We start from the raw sequence: 17,803 nt of genomic DNA on the forward strand, positions 1-17,803 counted from the left end.
TCTTTTCCAATGTTAATAACAATAGTATCTACTGTTCCTTATTTTGTACTTAACATATGCCATGCACTATGCCAAGAGACTTAGATACATCTCATTTGGTGCTCCAAATAACCATGAAAGGTAGGTATTGTTATTCTCATTTTATGGAAGAAGAAAGTGAAACTTAGGTTAAGTTCCCCAAGGTCATATATATAGTAAGTGGCAAAGTCAAGATTTGATCCCTGGTACATCTGACACCAAAGTCTGCTAATTTGCTACTTAATAGTACATTAGAGATTGAAATTTTATTAGAAACTTTATTAGTTTCCTAGGGCTATCATAACAAATTATCACAAACTGGGTGACTTGAAACAACAGAAATTTATTTTCTTATAGTTCTGGAGACAAGAAGTCTGACATTAAGGTCCAGTTCCCTCTGAAGGCTCCTGGGGAGGATCCTTCCTTGCTTCTTCCCAGCTTCTGGCCACTCCTGGCAGTCTTTGGTGTTCCTTTGTGGTGACACAACTCTAATCTCTGCTTCTGTTTTCACATGGCCATCTTACTTCTGTGTCTGTGTATTCAAAATTTTCTCTTCTTATAAGGACACCAGCCATAGGGTACACCCTAATCCACTGTGACCTCATCTTGATTTCACCTGCAAAGACACTATTTTAAAATAAATTCACATTCACAGACTTTGGGTGGACATGAATTCTGGAGGGACGCTCCTCATCCAGTAGGGGCACCATTACGCAGATAAGAAATGGAAAAACTTGTACTATGTCTGACTAGGTTTTCTTAAGTTCTGTATAATGAATAAAAGGTTATGTGATTTGAGGCTTTCATATCTTTGCTGCTTATATATGTTTTGTTTATGCCAAATAATGTTCCTACTGGTAGTCGTATGCTATTCTGTATTCTAATTTAATCAGTTCAGTTCAATCGCTCAGTTGTGTCTGACTCTTTGAGAACCCATGGAATGCAGCACGCCAGGCCTCTCTGTCCATCACCAACTCCTGGAGTCTACTCAAACTCAGGTCCATTGAGTGGGTGATGCCATCCAACCATCTCATCCTCTGTCATCTCCTTCTCCTCCCGCCTTCAATCTGTCCCAGCATCAGGGTCTTTTCAAATGAGTCAGTTTTTTTGCATCAGGTGGCCAATGTATTAGAATTTCAGCTTCTGAATCAGTTGTTCCAATGAACATTCAGGACTGATTTCCTTTAGGATGGATTGGTTGGATATCCTTGCAGTCCAAGGAACTCTCAAGAGTCCTCCATCACCACAGTTTAAAAGCATTAAATCTTCGGTGCTCAGCATTCTTTATAGTCCAACTCTCACATCCATACAGGACTACTGGAAAAACCATAGCCTTGACTAGATGGACCTTAGTTGGCAAAGTAATGTCTCTGCTTTTAACATGCTGTCTAGGTTGGTCATAACTTTCCTTCCAAGGAGTAAGTGTCTTTTAATTTCATGGCTGCAATCACCATCTGCAGTGATTTTGGAGCCCCAAAAAATAAAGTCTCACACTGTTTCTACTGTTTCCCCATCTATTTGCCAAGAAGTGATAGGACTGGATGCCATGATCTTCGTTTTCTGAATGTTGAGCTTTAAGGCAATTTTTCACTCTCCTCTTTCACTTTTATCAAGAGGCTCTTTAGTTCCTCTTCACTTTTCACCATAAGGGTGGTGTCATCTGCATATATGAGGTTATTGATATTTCTCCCGGCAATCTTGATTCCAGCTGTGCTTCCTCCAGCCTGGCATTTCTCATGATGTACTCTGCATAGAAGTTAAATAAGCAGGGTCACAATATACAGCCTTGACGTACTCCTTTTCCTACTTGGAACCAGTCTGTTGTTCCATGTCCACTTCTAACTGTTGCTTCCTGACCTGCATATAGGTTTCTCAAGAGGCAGGTCAGGCAGTCTGGTATTCCCATCTCTCAGAATTTTACACAGTTTATTATGATCCACACAGTCAAAGGCTTTGGCATAGTCAATAAAGCAGAAATAGATGTTTTTCTGGAACTCTCTTGCTTTTCCCATGATCCAGCGGATATTGCCAATTTGATCTCTGGTTCCTCTACCTTTTCTAAATCCAGCTTGAACATCTGGAAATTCACAGTTCACGAATTGCTGAAGCCTGCCTTGGAGAATTTTGAGCATTATTTTACTAGCACATGAGATGAGTGTAACTGTGTGGTAGTGTGAGCATTCTTTGGCATTGCCTTTCTTTAGGATTCGAATGAAAACTGACCTTTTCCAGTCCTATGGCCAATGCTGAGTTTTCCAAGTTTGCTGGCATATTGAGTGCATCACTTTCACAGCATCATCTTTCAGGATTTGAAATAGCTCAACTGGAATTCCATCACCTACATTAGCTTTGTTCGTAGTGATGCTTTCTAAGGCCCACTTGACTTCACATTCCAGGATGTCTGGCTCTAGGTGAGTAATCACACCATCGTGATTATCTGGGTCATGAAGATATTTTTTGCATAGTTCTTCTATGTATTCTTGCCACTTCTTCTTAATAGCTTCTGCTTCTGTTAGGTCCATACCATATCTGTCCTTTATTGCGCCTATCTTTCCATGAAATTTTCCCTTGGTATCTCTAATTTTTTCGATGAGATCTCTAGTCTTTCCCACTCTATTGTTTCCATTTCTTTGCACTAAACAAGTCACAGAGTTACAGGGTTAGAAATAATCTCAGATAGTTATTAGAGCTATTGGTCTGCTTATAGGGAAGGCTCACTAATTCATGCCAGATAGTTTGGTGTCTAATACTTTCTGAATAGGTTTTATGGCATCTCCTAGTAAACTGCCCTAATGTTCAGAAAGTTATCTTCAAGTCTAATTTTCAAACTTCCGGTTACAATTGAATCTAATTTTAGTTTATGGGTTCTACTGTCTTGAGAATCCTGACATATAAAAAATGTTACAACTCAAATTGTTAATACCTCACATTTACAAAGCAGTTTAATACTACATATTTTATGCCTGTATACTTTTGCTCTTGCTAGCTTAAAATAATAAATCTGTAAGATGTTATTAAACTAGACTCATTTTAAAGAAATTGTGGTCAGAGAAGTTGAGTTACTTACCAAAAGTCATAGAGCTAGTAAATGATACAACTGCAACTTCAACCCAGATCCTCTGTCTCTAAATCCTGTACTTTGTCCCATTATGCCCCACTGCAGAATAAAGAAGCAAAATCTAATCTTATTCTTTGGTGTATTGATGAATATAAGAGCTACCAGGGGAGAAGTGCTTGAGAATTACAAAATTCTAGAATAAGAGGGACATTAACAATCATGAATTGTGGTAACAGTTTCCTAAAGAATTCAAATTCTGGCAACTGGATTGATGATACCAGAAAGGTTTTGAACTGAGTTGGGCTTACAAATGACTCTACATGGATGTAGTTGAGTTTATTGATAACATGCAAAAAATGAAAATATACTACTTTGGACACTAGAAAAATGAGCATTTGAGCATCAAGTTTCTGAGTAAGGAGGTCAACTAAACAAATTAGAAAGTTGTAGATTGAGAAGTAAAAGAACAGGTATATATTTGCTTAATAGCATAGACTTCAATGTCAGGCAGTTCTGGGTTTGAATCTTACTGCTTACTAGCTAGATGACCTGGGATAAGTTGCTTAACTTCTCTAAACTTCAGTTTTCTTCTCAATAAAATGTCATAAAGAATGTCTACATCATTGTGTTGATGTAAATATTGAAAGATTATACACACATACAATACTTAGCAAGGTACCCTGTATGATAAATTGTAGTTTCCAATTATAATGACAATATTACTGTCATTATTACTATTATGGTGGAGCATCAACTAAGCCCCCACCCACTTCTCTTGAAAGGCTATTGTGGAAAATGATATTTATTTATAAATATTTCATATATATATATTTCATATACATATATATATAGAGAGAAAAATCTCTGATCTTAAGAACCATTCATGGGTAGTCCCAAGATGGCGGAGGAATAGGATGGGGAGACCACTCTCTCCCCCACAAATACATCAAAAGATCATCTGCCTGTGGAGCAACTTCTACAAAACAACTTCTGAACCCAGATACCCCAGAAAGACAAACCAATCTCTTCAAAATGAGGTAGGACAAAAGATAAAGATGAAAAGAGCAACAAAAGATTTAGGGATGGAGACCCATCCTGGGGAGGGAGTCATGAAGGAGGAGAAGTTTCCACACAATAGAAAACCCTCTCAGAGGTGGGGTCAGTGGGGATATTTGGAATCTCAAAGGGCAGCATAACTGAAAAGAAAATCACCACAGAATTCACAATGAACAGCAATTATTAGCCAAGTGGCTCACATGCTTGCCTTTGACCAAAGCCAGTGGGGGCTGGTGCGGAGGCATGAGCTACATTGTCAGTCCTTAGGGTAAAGACTGGGGTGAATGCCCTGAGGACACTCTGAGGAGACTAATGTGACATAGCAACCTAAACCATGGGAATGTCAGGGAAACAAAGAAAAAAAAAAAAAAGGACCTTTCCCACAGGAAGGCTCTAACACAGCACTGTGACCCCTGGCATGCTCACAGAGCAAACGATCACACTCTAGTGAGCAAGTTGGCTGCCATTTATGCCCTCTCTCCTTGAAGGCAGAGAGGCAGAAGGCAATGGGCCGCTGCAATCTGGGCCCCAGAGACTGCATCTCCCGCCAAGCTGTGAGCTGGCTGCCAGTCACTAATCACATCTTCCTGGAATCCTGGATGGTTCATATTGGCTAGGAGTGTTAGAGCTTGGGACTAGCTCCCCTGATAAGATGCATGGCCCAGCTGGGACTGTGTGCTCGCAGTACACCTGAGAGCCTGAGCGGCTTGGACCTGGGAGGTGCACAAGACAGACGGCATACCTGAGACTCTGCCCTCATGGTGCACCTGGAGCCTGAGAGGCTTGGATCTGGGAAGTGCACAAGAGGCACGGCTCACCTGGGACTGTGTCCTCATGGCACACCTGAGAGCCTTGGACCTGGGAAGTACACGCCACCTGGGCTGTGGCAACCCAGAGTGATCTATCCACCGTGAGCACTCCGCACACATGCCAGCAGTATTTTTTTTTTTTCAGTGTCCTTCCCCTCCAAAGCACAGCTGAGCAAGTGAGCTCGAATAAGTGGCCACTTTCGCCTCCACATGTCAGGGTGGAAATTAGACACTGAAGAGACTTGCAAACAGAGGAGACCAAATGAAGCAAAGGAAAGAAGGGGGGATGCCCTCAGAAGTGACAGGTGCAACAGATTAAAACTCTGCAGTTAAGCTGAGACTGCATTTGAGGGGCAACTGTAGACTTCGAGAGCAAGTAAAAGCTGGAACGAAGGACTATCTGACAGTGAACTGACCCCATCAACACTGCCCACAAAAGCTCCAGAGAAATACCTAGACATATTTTTATTATTTTTTTAAATTAAAAAAATTTAGTCCTTTATTGCTCCTTTAACTTTTTAATATAAATTTATTTATTTTAATTGGAGGTTAATTACTTTACAATATTGTATTGGTTTTGCCATACATCAACATGAATCCGCCACAGGTATACACGTGTTCCCCATCTTGAACCCCCCTCTCTCCTCCCTCCACGTACCATCCCTCTGGGTCATCTCAGTGCACCAGCCCCAAGTATCCAGTATCATGCATCGAACCTGGACTGACTCCTTTAACTTTTATTTTTATAGTATACTATTACCTTTCTTAAAAAAAAAAAAAGCCTTATTTAAACAAACTCCATATTTTTTTTTCCCCCCCAGAGGAGCTAATGAAAATATGTTCTGCTTTATTTCTGGGCAATCTTCCTAAAAGACATCATCTTAAAGTTTCCACTAACCTCAGTGTATTCCTGGGAAAGTTGCTCAATTTATAGGCTTAATGTAATTCACTTTTAGACAGAAAGAGAGATATAGTCCTGACAAAAACAACTTATAATACCACTTACCTTTTTCTGCTGGGCTCAAAACAGTCACTGTGAAAAGAGAGAGAGAAAGACCAAGATTAGTGGTATTTAGAAACATTATTTTTCTTATCTGGTTTTCCACAGCATCAATTTTAGTAATTTAGTCAGTGATACTTTAGGAAACCATCAGCCTGCTAACATAAAGGAAGGCAAGGGTGATTAAATTCTATCCTTTGCTATCTTCCTTTATCTTAAACCTTGAGTGAGAATTTCTATGGGCTTCCCTGGTGACTCAGTGGTAAAGAATCTGCCTGCCAATGCAGGAGACATGGGTTCAATCCTTGGGTCATGAAGATCCCCTGGAGAAGGAAATGGCAATCCACTCCAGTATGCTTGTCTGAAAAATCCCATGGACAGAGGAGCATGGTGGGCTAGAGTCCATGGGGTTGCAAAAGAGTCAGACACAGAGGGGACCTTCAAGATGGTGGAGGAATAGGACAGGGAGAACACCTTCTCTCCCACAAATATATAAAAAAATCACTTGCATGTAGAACAACTCCCATAGAACATCTTCTGAATGCTGGCAGAAGTTCCCAGACATCCAGAAAGGCAAACCAATCTCACTGGAGTGAGGTAGGGCATAAGATAGAGACTAAAAGTGAGACAGAGGATTTCAGGATAGGGACCTGCACCCCGGGGGAGTCCTAAAGGAGGGGAGGTTTCCACACACTAGGAAATCCCCTCATATGTGGGGTCAAGGGGAAACTTCAAAACTCAGAGAGTGCAGCATAGGAAGACAGGTGCTCTGAGGCAAAAACAGAGAAAATTCACCACAGAGATTAAGCCCAACAGCACTTCCCAACTGAGAAGAGGCTCACACACTTGTGTCCACTTGCCGTGAGTGGGGGCTAGGTGCAGAGGCCTAGGCTTTGGGGATGAGGCCTCAGAGTGAGGGCCAGAGCTGACTGCCATGAAGATACTCTGAGAGGGCTGAGGCAACACAGTAGAGGTAGACCAGAAAAACTTTGGGTCTGCCACAGAAAAAAAGGATCATTCCCTCAGGAAGACTCTAACACTGCCCTGTGATTACACACGCTCACAGAACAAGCCACCCCATCCAAGCGAATTCTGAAGAGGTGTGATCCAGCTGCGGTCTGTGGCCCCAGAGGCAGAGAGGCAGGCATGGTGCCAGAGGTGGAAGGCAAGGGACCACTATAATCTCAGTCCCAGAGATCACAACTACAGCCAAGCAGTGAGCAGCTGCAGGTTGCCACCCATGTCTTCCTGGAAGCCTGAGCAACTCAGCTCTGCCAAGTGTCCCACAAACCTGGACTAACTCCTCTGGGGAAAAGCATAGCCCACCTCCAACTATTTCAACCCTCCACATTGCCCAGCCACAATGAGCACTCCCCACACACCCCTCTCCCCAGCACAATTGAGCAAGTGACCCCGAATAAGGGGCTACTTTCACACTCTCACATCTGGGCAGTGAACAAACATGGGAGAGAGACTTAAAAACAAAGGTGGGACCAAAACCAAAGCAGAACACCAGGGGCTGCATGAGCAAAGGAAAGAAGGCAAAAGCATTTCAGAAGTGACAGCTGAAGCAGTTTAAATTCCAGCATTTAGCCTGAGACTGCTTTGAGAATAAGTACAAACTGGAGCAAGATAAGACCTGAGTATGAGCAGACCCTGCACTGCCCACAACATGTCCAGAGAGATACTTCCTTGATATACTGGAGAACTTTCTGAGTAGGCAAATCAACTGGAGCCAGAAAATGGAGAAACTACTTGGACATTCCTCTCACTTTTGCTGTTATTCTGCCGCTAAGTCGTGTCCGATTCTCCGCAACCCAGTGGACTGAAGCACACCAGGTTCGCCATTCCTTCATTGTCTCCAGGAGTTTAATCAAATTCATGTCCACTGAGTCACTGATGCTATCTAATCATCTCATCCTCTGCTGCTCTCTTCTCCTTTTGCCTTCAACCTTTTCCAGCATCAGTGTCTTTGCCACTGAAAAGGTTCCTTGTATCAGGTGGCCAAAGTATTGGAGCTTCCGCTTCAGCATCAGTCCTTCCAATGGATATTCAGGGTTGATTTCCTTTAGCATTGACTGGTTTGATCTTGTAGTCCAAGGGATTCTCAAGAGTCTACTCCAGCACCAAAATTCTTTGGCACTCAGCCTTCTTCATGGTCCAACTGTCACATCTGTACATAACTACTGGAAAAACCATAGCTTTGACTAGATACAACTTTGTTGGCAAAGTGATGTCTTTCTTTTTTCAATATGCTGTGTAGGTTTGTATAGCTTTTCTTTCAAGGGGCAAGAGTCTTTTAATTTCATGGTTGCAGTAATCACCTGCAGTGATTTTGGAGCCAAGAAACTAAAACCTTTCATTGTTTACACACTCTCCCATTTTATTTGCCATGACTCTATATATTTCCCCTCCTCTTTTCCCCTTTTTCTTTTTTTCTTCTCTCATACGGTCCTAATGTGGTTGTTTATTGCTCCTTTAATTTTTATTTCTTATAACCTACTTTTTCTTTTTATTAAAATATCTTATTTTTAAAACAAATTCCAAATTTTCAATTTTTGTTTTAGATATTTCTTTTTGATATTGTATTTTTTGAGAGTCTAATTTTTTCCATGCTTTTGATTTTTAGTTTTTTTATCTTTTGTTTTTAATTTTGTATCTTTGAAAGTCTGTTAATAATTTTTAATATCTATTTTCATTTGGGGTTTGATTATTGGCTTGATTAAGTTCTCTTTTTTGATTCTTCTTTTTAACTTTTCTTTCTCCTTTATCTTTCTTTCCTTCTCTATATAACTGTGTGAATCTCTCTGGGTGATCTTGGCTTTTGAGAGTTATTTCACCATTATTCTAGGGGTTTTTTGTCTTCTGTGCTGTGCGACCGGTGAAATCTTGATGCTACAGTCAAGGTTCAGGCCTGAACCCCAGAGGTGGGAGACTCAACTTCAAAACTGTGGACCACCAGAAACTACTAACTCCATGGAAGATTAATAGGTGAAAGCCCTCCCAAAGCCCTCCATCTCAACACTAAGGCCAAGCCCCACCAAAAAGCCAGGAAGATCCAGTGCCAAATGCCACATGCCAGTCCTTCAGCTACATAATGTGCACAACCTGCACATTAGTAGATAGGCTGACCAAAGCCATAACAAACACATCAGTTTAGTTCAGTTGCTCAGTTGTGTCCAACTCTTTGCAACCCCGTGGACTGCAGCACACCAAGGCTCCCTGTCCATCACCAAACACATAGATACCCCAAAACTCACTACTGGACCTGGCACTACTCTTCAGAGAGACAAGGTCTGGCTCCATCCAGCAGAACACAGGCACAAATCCCCCCAACCAGGAAACCATCACAAGGCACTGGTCCATTCCCACCCAGGGGAGGCAGAATCCACAATTAAGAACTATAACCTTCCAGCTTGAAGAAAGGAGACTCCAAACCCAGTAAATTTACAAAAAATGAAAAGACAGAGAAATATCCAGCAGAAGGAACATGGTAAAAACCTACAAGATGGAACAAATGAAGATGAAATAGGCAATATACCTGAAAAAGAATTCAGAGTAACGATAATAAAAATGATTCAAAATCTTGAAAACAAAATGGAGGTATGGATAAATAGACTATAGGCATGGATTGAGAAGATGTAAGAAATGTTCATCAAAGACATTAAAGAATTAAAGAATATACAATCAACAATGAACAGTGCAATAACTAAGATTAAAAGTACACTGGAAGGAAGCAACTGAGTAGAGTAACTGAGGCATAAAAATGGATAAGTAAGCTGGAAGAGAGAATGACTGAAATAACTGAAACAGAACATGAATATGAAAATTTGAATAATGAAAAAAGAATAAAAAGTAATGAGGACAGTCTCAGAGACCTATGGTACAACATTAAATATAACATTCAAATCATAGGGTTCCTAGAAGAAGACAAAATAAAGTCCATGAGAAAATATTTGAGGAGATTATAGTTGAAAATTTCCTTAAAATGTGAAAAGAAATAGCCACCCAAGTCCAGGAAGCCCAGAGCCTCCCCAAAAGGATAAACTCACAGAGAAACACAACAGATATTAATCAAACCAACAAAAATCAAACAGAAAGAACAAATATTAAAAGTAGCAAGGTAAAAGCAACAAATAACATACAAGGAGATACCTAGAAGGCAAATAGCAAATCTTTCAACAGAAACTCTACAGGCCAGAAGGGAATGGTAGGACATACTTAAAGTAATGAAAGGGAAAAGCTACAACCAAGATTACTCTATCCAGCAGGGATCTCATTCAGATTTGAAGGTGAAATCAAAAGTTTCACAGACAAGCAAAAGTGAACTGAATTCAGCACCACCAAACCAGCTCCTCAACAAATGCTGAAGGAACTTCTCTAGACAGGAAACAAAAATGAAAGGCCTACAAAAACAAACCCCAAACAGTAAAGTAAATGGTAACTGCCGTCGACGGAATGACACACCAACACTGCAGAGTGGTTTAAATCTTTATATTTTAACACTTGCTTCTTACAACTGCTTAATTTTATATCCCTTGCACAACAACCTACAGGGCAAGCTGCCAAGCACTATGATTCAGAGACTATACAGTGCGCAGGCGCAGGGCGAGATAACCTTTACCTTGGCTTATTTACTGCAGCTAAGACTTTGTTTTGGGGAACTTCCTTATCAACTTAGAATCCGTTTTGTCCCAAGGTCTGTTCCTTTTGAGGAATCAGAGAAACATCCTTGTGTGCAAGCAATGTTCTCTTCCCATGGGAACAAACAGGATTTTTAGCTGAACATCTCGTTTGCAAGAATGCTCAGCCCTGGTTGAGAGTCTCGTTTGCAAGCACTTCTCAATCTTCCTTAAACCTAGTTCCCTACACTGGGCAGAACATCTCGTTTGCAAGAATGTTCAGCCCTGGTTGAGAGTCTCGTTTGCAAGCACTTCTCAACCTTCTTTAAACCTAGTTCCCTACACTGGGCAGAACATCTGGTTTGCAAGAATGTTCAGCCCTGGTTGAGAGTCTCGTTTGCAAGCACTTCTCAACCTTCCTTATACCTTGTTCCCTACATCTCCCCCTTTCTTTTCTTGCAGGTGCTGAATAAGCGCTTGAATACGCAAAGCTTTTTTTTTTAAATTGTTTCCCTTTTCGCTAGCGCCAGTAGACTATAAAAGCAATAAAACATGAAGCAACAATTAACAAAGTTTACAAAGGATGTTTTTAACAATGTAGATATATGCCCTAAAGGATTAAGGTTATCTAATCTTTCTTGAAGACTCTTTAGTATATCAGAACCAAGAATATTAGGCAGCGTCTAACTAAAAGTTGACAATATAGTTTGTTCCAGTTTTATAATTTTAGCAGTTAAATTTTGGTGTCCCACCAAAGACCTTTTCATTTTTTTCCAACCCTCACTCATATTAAAAGGAACAGGGGTTACACATAGGTGAGATGAGTTCCAATCACATTTTAACACACTCCTTGTAGCTAACACAGTCACTTGATCTCCTAACCAGGAAACAGTATGTTGTAAATTCAATACATCAGTAGCCAATTGAGAGTCTAAATCATGCTGTTGTTGCCACAATAAATGAGCATCCTTATGCCACTCCCTGACAAAATCAGCAGTCTGGATGCCCTGATGCAAAGCAAGACCTGCTACAGTTGCTGTTGCTGTTACTGAAGCCACGGCGAGAATTGATGCGATGACAATGCCAAGCATTTTTTGAGATCGATGGAGAAGAGTTTGCACAGCATTCACAAGATGAGTGACAGCAAAAGAGTCCGACCAAGGTCGAGTAAGATTAACAGGCAACCAGAGTTCAGTCCGTGCTTTCACAATGACCAAAGAGTAATTACTTGTTTTTAACATTTTCCCACCAGGAACAGTTTATACATTGAGTCAAGTTACAATCAGAACATGATATAACTCCCAAAATTTTATTTCAAATCCATTGCCCATACAGTAAAGAATAAGGAAATTTTACACATGCTATAGCAGAGTAAGATTTATTAATATGCAAATGAACTTGAAATGGCCCCTTAGTGATATCACACCTTTTTCCCCCTTTCTTATTTTTTCAATGTATTTTCGAAGAGTCCGATTAGCTCTTTCAATTATAGCTTGTCCTTGACTATTATAAGGAATACCAAAAGTGTGCTTAATATGATATTGTTCTAAAAATTGAGATAATTTAGAGGATTGATATGCGGGAGCATTATCAGTTTTTAATTTTATAGGTATGCCCATAATAGCAAAACAAAATAATAAATGAGTAATAACAGAATCTGCCTTTTTTGAACTTAAAGCTGTAGCCCATTGAAAATGAGAATAAGTATGTATAGTATGATGAACATATTTCTGCTTACCGAATGAAGAAATAAAAACAACATCTATTTGCCAGATTTGGTTAGATTGTAGTCTTCTGGGATTTACTCCAGGAGGGGCAAAGGGCAAAATAAACGGTGCACATATGGAACAAGAACGAACAATGCGTTGAGCTTGTTTTCGTGTTAACGAATAAGTTTTTTGTAACCCTTTAGAATTAGTATGATGTAAGCAATGTTTTTGTGTTGCAGACTGTAAAGGATAAAGTAAGGCATCAATATTTGCATTTTCTTGAGATAATGGTCCGGGGAGAGAAGAATGAGCTCGTATATGAGTAAAAAAGACAGGGTTAGTTCGCCTAATTAATAATTGTTGAACCTGAAAAAATAATTTATCAATATTAGTTTTTAAAATTACCAGTAGAGTGGCTTTAGGAAGATAAATACATGAAAAGACTGCATATTTAGAATCAGAAACAATATTAATAGGAATATCAAAAAAATCCTGTAATGCCAAACAAATGGCCCAAAGTTCAGCAGGCTGCACAGAAGAAAAGGAATGTGGAACAACTTTAGAAGTAGTATCAGTCCAATAGCCAGCAGTATTTTTATTGGCATCTGTAAAAATAGTTTTTTCTTCAACTGGAATATTAGATATAGGAGATTTACAAACCATTGATGTATGTCGAAGAAAATCTATCATTTTAGATTGAGGATATAGATTAGAAAAAGTCCCTGAATAAGATGCAAGAGCTATCTGCCAATTTTTATTAAACTGTAAGCAATTAGAAATTTGGGTGGAAGTTGAGTAATAATTGTTTGAGGGTCACTTTCAATTAACTGAGTAATATGGCCTCGACCTTTTAAAATAAGGAAAACAATTTTATCTATATAAGTAGTAAGCTTTTTTGTATAGTTATTGGGTAAAAATACCCACTCAATCAACCCTGCAGATTGAGCAATAACTCCAGTAGGAGAATAGGGAGTATGGAACACTATGAAATATATAGGTTGATCCTGTTGTAGATAAGTAAGAAACCCTTTATTTAACCGTTGCTCTACAAAGTGTAATTTTTCTTTTGCTTGAGAAGTAAGAGATCGAGGACTGTTAAGAGCAGTATCACCCTCTAAAGTAGAAAATAAATGACGCAATTGATGTGTAGGAATCCCTAACATGGGACGTAACCAGTTAATATCACCCAAAATCTTCTGAAAATCATTAAGAGTTTTCAAATTATTTCGTCTAATTTGGACTTTTTGAGGTTTTATTTTTTGTCATTTCAAAATAGCACCTAAATATGAAATAGGAAATTCAGTTTGAATTTTTTCAGGAGCAATTTGAAGATTAAAATCACTTAAAGCTTTTTTTACATGAATAAAAAATGTATCTAGTTCTTCTTTACTAGGAGCTGCCAATAGAAGATTATCCATATAATGATATAGAAGACAATTAGAAAATTGTTGTCTCACAGTAATAAGAGCACGATTAACAAACTCCTGACAAAGTGTAGGGCTATTAATCATTTCTTGAGGCAACACTGTCCATTGATAACGTTTTACGGGCTGCCCATGATTATACACTGGAATAGTAAAAGCAAATTTATTTTTATCTTTTATTTGCAAAGGAATATTAAAAAAGCAATCCTTCAAATCTAAAACCATCAAAGACCAATCCTGTGGAATCAAAGCAGGAGAAGGGAGACCTAATTGCAAAGCTCCCATAGGTTCTATACATTTGTTAACTGCCCTTAAATCAGTCAACATTTTCCATTTACCAGATTTTTTTTAAATGACAAAAACAGGAGAATTTCAAGGAGACGTAGAAGGTTTAATATGGCCAGATTGAAGCTGTTCTTTTACTAATTGTTCTAAAGCCTCGAGCTTTACTTTTGGAAGTGGCCACTGCTCAACCCATTTAGGGACATCAGTTAACCATTTTAATGGGAGAGCTCGAGGAATCTGAGCAGTGGCTACAAGTTTTCCCACGAAATGGTGAGTGTTGTTCCTAAAGAAAATAAAAGATCTCTTTTCCAGATATTAATAGGTATATTAACAATGTAAAAAGAAATAGATACTTTCTTTCCATTAGACAATTGGCATGACAAAGGTTGAGTGCTTTTCCACACATCTGCTATTGATCCTAAGCCTGTTAAAACAAGAGGAATTTTTTTTTTTTTTTTAGTCATTAGGCCACTGCTGGAGAGAAATAACTGAAACATCTGCTCCTGTATCCACTAATCCTTTAAACTGTTTATCTTTAATAATCAGTGACATTAAAGGACGAGAGTCATTAATAAGCATTTTTTAAAATATACTTTTTTTTATACTTTTAAAACTATTGACTCTCTCTCCCTATCTCAGCCTTGTTGGCAGCTACTAGAAATAGGGAGGCGTAAGGTGGTGCAGAAGGGTTAACAGCCTTGGAAGTTTATTTTTTATTTAATAAAACCTTTTAAAAAGCAGCAGTCATTGCTTTTACAGAATCTGAATCCTCCCCAGAACTCACGTATCTATCTGGCTCAGTGGATGAATCTGTACTATCATCCGGAGGTTTGGGCGGAGGCCGAGGTGAAGCCCCCTCCTCAAGATAACATGAGACGGCCTCACTATTAGCAGCCATTAATTTTAGAGCCTGCGTTACAGCGCTACATAGAGTCCACAGCCTTAAAGGAATCACGTTTCTTTTTTGATGCTGCCTTCTTAACTCTTTTTGCACCACTTTCCATTCCTTCAAATTTAGCTGTACTTCTGTTTGATATTGAAACCAATAGCAATGCTGCTCTATAAGACACAACAACTCACTCAAGCGGCGAGTAGACGTTTTAATTCCTATAGAATGCAGGAGCCCCTTAACCAGCTCCATATATTGTGACTTTAAAGACGGGGAATTCCCCATAGTTTTTTCTTTTTTTTTTTCTTTTTTTTTTTTTTTTCTCTTATTTTTTTTTTCTCGGAAGTCCCCCTTTCAGCGTTTTGTCCCAGGGTGCTTACCCTTTCGGTTCCATCATGCCCCACGCTGGGCGCCAGATGCCGTCGACGGAATGACACACCAACACTGCAGAGTGGTTTAAATCTTTATATTTTAACACTTGCTTCTTACAACTGCTTAATTTTATATCCCTTGCACAACAACCTACAGGGCAAGCTGCCAAGCACTATGATTCAGAGACTATACAGTGCGCAGGCGCAGGGAGAGATAACCTTTACCTTGGCTTATTTACTGCAGCTAAGACTTTGTTTTGGGGAACTTCCTTATCAACTTAGAATCCGTTTTGTCCCAAGGTCTGTTCCTTTTGAGGAATCAGAGAAACATCCTTGTGTGCAAGCAATGTTCTTTTCCCATGGGAACAAACAGGATTTTTAGCTGAACATCTCGTTTGCAAGAATGCTCAGCCCTGGTTGAGAGTCTCGTTTGCAAGCACTTCTCAACCTTCCTTATACCTTGTTCCCTACAGGTAACAGGATCATATATACCAAAATTTACCTTAAACGTAAATGGGATAAATGCTCCAACCAAAAGATACAGATTGAATGAATGGATACAAAAAGAAGACCCCCCCCCACCCCATACATACTGTCTACAAGAAACCCACCTCAGACCTAGGAATAAATGCAGATTGAAAGTGAGAGCCTGGAAAAAGAAACTGCTACAAGTAGAAATCAAAGGAAAGCAGAAGCAGCAATACTTATCTTAGACTAAATAGACTTTAAAATAAAGATATTTGTAAGACACAAAGAAGGGACACTACATAATGATCAAGGGATCAGTTCAAGAAGATATAACAACTACAAATATTTGTACTGCCTCCTGTGAAACCTGCATGCAGGTCAAGAAGCAACATTCAGAACTGGACATGGGACAACAGACTGGCTCCAAATTCAGAAAGGAGTATGTCAAGGCTGTATATTGTCATCCTGCTTATTTAACTTATATGCAGGGTACATCAAGTGAAATGTCAGGCTGGATGAGGCATAAGCTGGAATCAAGATTGCCAGGAGAAATATCAATAACCTCAGACATGCAGAATACACTACCCTTATGGCAGAAAGCGAAGAGGAACTAAAGAGCCTCTTGATGAAGGTGAAAGAGGAGAGTAAAAAAGCTGGCTTAAAACTCAACATTCATAAAACTAAGATCATGGCATCCAGTCCTATCACTTCATGGCAAATTTGCTGTAGTCCATGGTGTCACAAAGAGCGACCAAATTAAAAACCCAAAACAGGAGCACCTCAATACATAAGGCAAATACTAATATCTATTAAAGGAGATACTGACAGTAACACAATAATATTTCAGGACTTTAATACCTCACCCACACCAATGGACAGATCATCCAGACAAAAAATTAATAAGGAAACATAGGCTTTAAATGATACATTGGACCAGTTGGACCTAACTGATACCTACATGGCATTTCATCTGAAAACAGTGGACTTCACTTTTTTCTCAAGTGCATATGGAATATTCTCCAGGGTAGATTATATCTTGGGCCAAAAACCAAGCCTTCTTAAATTTTTAAAAATTGAAATTACTTCAGGTATCTTCTCTGACCACAGCACTGTAAGATTAGATATCAACTATAGAGAAAATGACTATAGAAACACAAACACATGGAGGCTAAACAACAAGCTTCTGAATAACCAACAGATCACTGAAGAAAATATCCCTAGAAACAAATGACAATGAAAACATGACAATTCAAGACCAATGGAATGTAGTAAATCAATGCTAAGCTGGAAACTTATAGCAATGCAAGCCTACCTCGAGAAACAAGAGAGGCAAACAAACAAACAAACAAACAAACAAAAAACAAACAAACAAACAAAAAAACTAACTTTACACCTAAAGCAACTACAAAAAGAAAAAAAAATCATCCCAAAGTTAGTAAGTGGAAAGAAATTATAAAAAATCTGAGAAAAAAATAAATGAAAAAGAAATAAAGGAGATAATAGCAAAGATCAATAAAACTAAAAGCTGGTTTTTCAAGAAGATAAACAAAACTGACAAACCATTAGCTAAGACTAATCATGAAAAAAGGGAGAAGACTTAAGCCAATAAAATTAGAAATGACAAAGGAGAAGTTACAATGGAAAACACAGATACACAAAGGATTATAAGACACTACTATGAACAATTATAAGTCAATAAAATGGACAACCTGGAATAAATGGACAATTTCTTAGAAAACTTTAACCTTATAAACCTGAGCCAGGAAGAAATAGAAAATATAACCAGACCAATCACAAACACAGAAGTGAAACTGTAATAAAACATCTTTGAACAAACAAAAACCCAGTGCCAAATTGCTTCACAGGTGAATTCTACCAAAAGCTTATAGGAGAGCTAACACCTACTTTGCTCAAATTCTTCCAGCAAACTACAGAGGAAGGAAAACACCCAAATTCATTATATGAGGCCACCATTACCCTAATACAAAAACCAGACAAAGATACCACAAAAAAGAAAATTACACATCAATATCACTGATGATGTGACTCCTCCTTTGCCCTTGGATGTGGGGTATGCTTTATAGCTGGGATCCA

The 17,803-nt window shown here is 39.0% G+C and overlaps 1 protein-coding gene across 1 annotated transcript in view; it reads right to left on the bottom strand.

Annotated features, from left to right (window-relative positions):
* The window catches only part of ZDHHC15 (zinc finger DHHC-type palmitoyltransferase 15), a 115,430-nt gene that overhangs the window by 82,313 nt on the left and 15,314 nt on the right, over window positions 1-17,803 (bottom strand). Inside the window, exon 2 of the mRNA XM_070291849.1 lies at window positions 5,948-5,974. Within this exon, the coding sequence (XP_070147950.1) occupies window positions 5,948-5,974 (27 nt within the window). The remainder of the gene's footprint in view (window positions 1-5,947; window positions 5,975-17,803) is intronic.

This window comes from Ovis canadensis, chromosome X, assembly GCF_042477335.2.
Source record: "Ovis canadensis isolate MfBH-ARS-UI-01 breed Bighorn chromosome X, ARS-UI_OviCan_v2, whole genome shotgun sequence".
Taxonomy (NCBI): domain Eukaryota; kingdom Metazoa; phylum Chordata; class Mammalia; order Artiodactyla; family Bovidae; genus Ovis; species Ovis canadensis.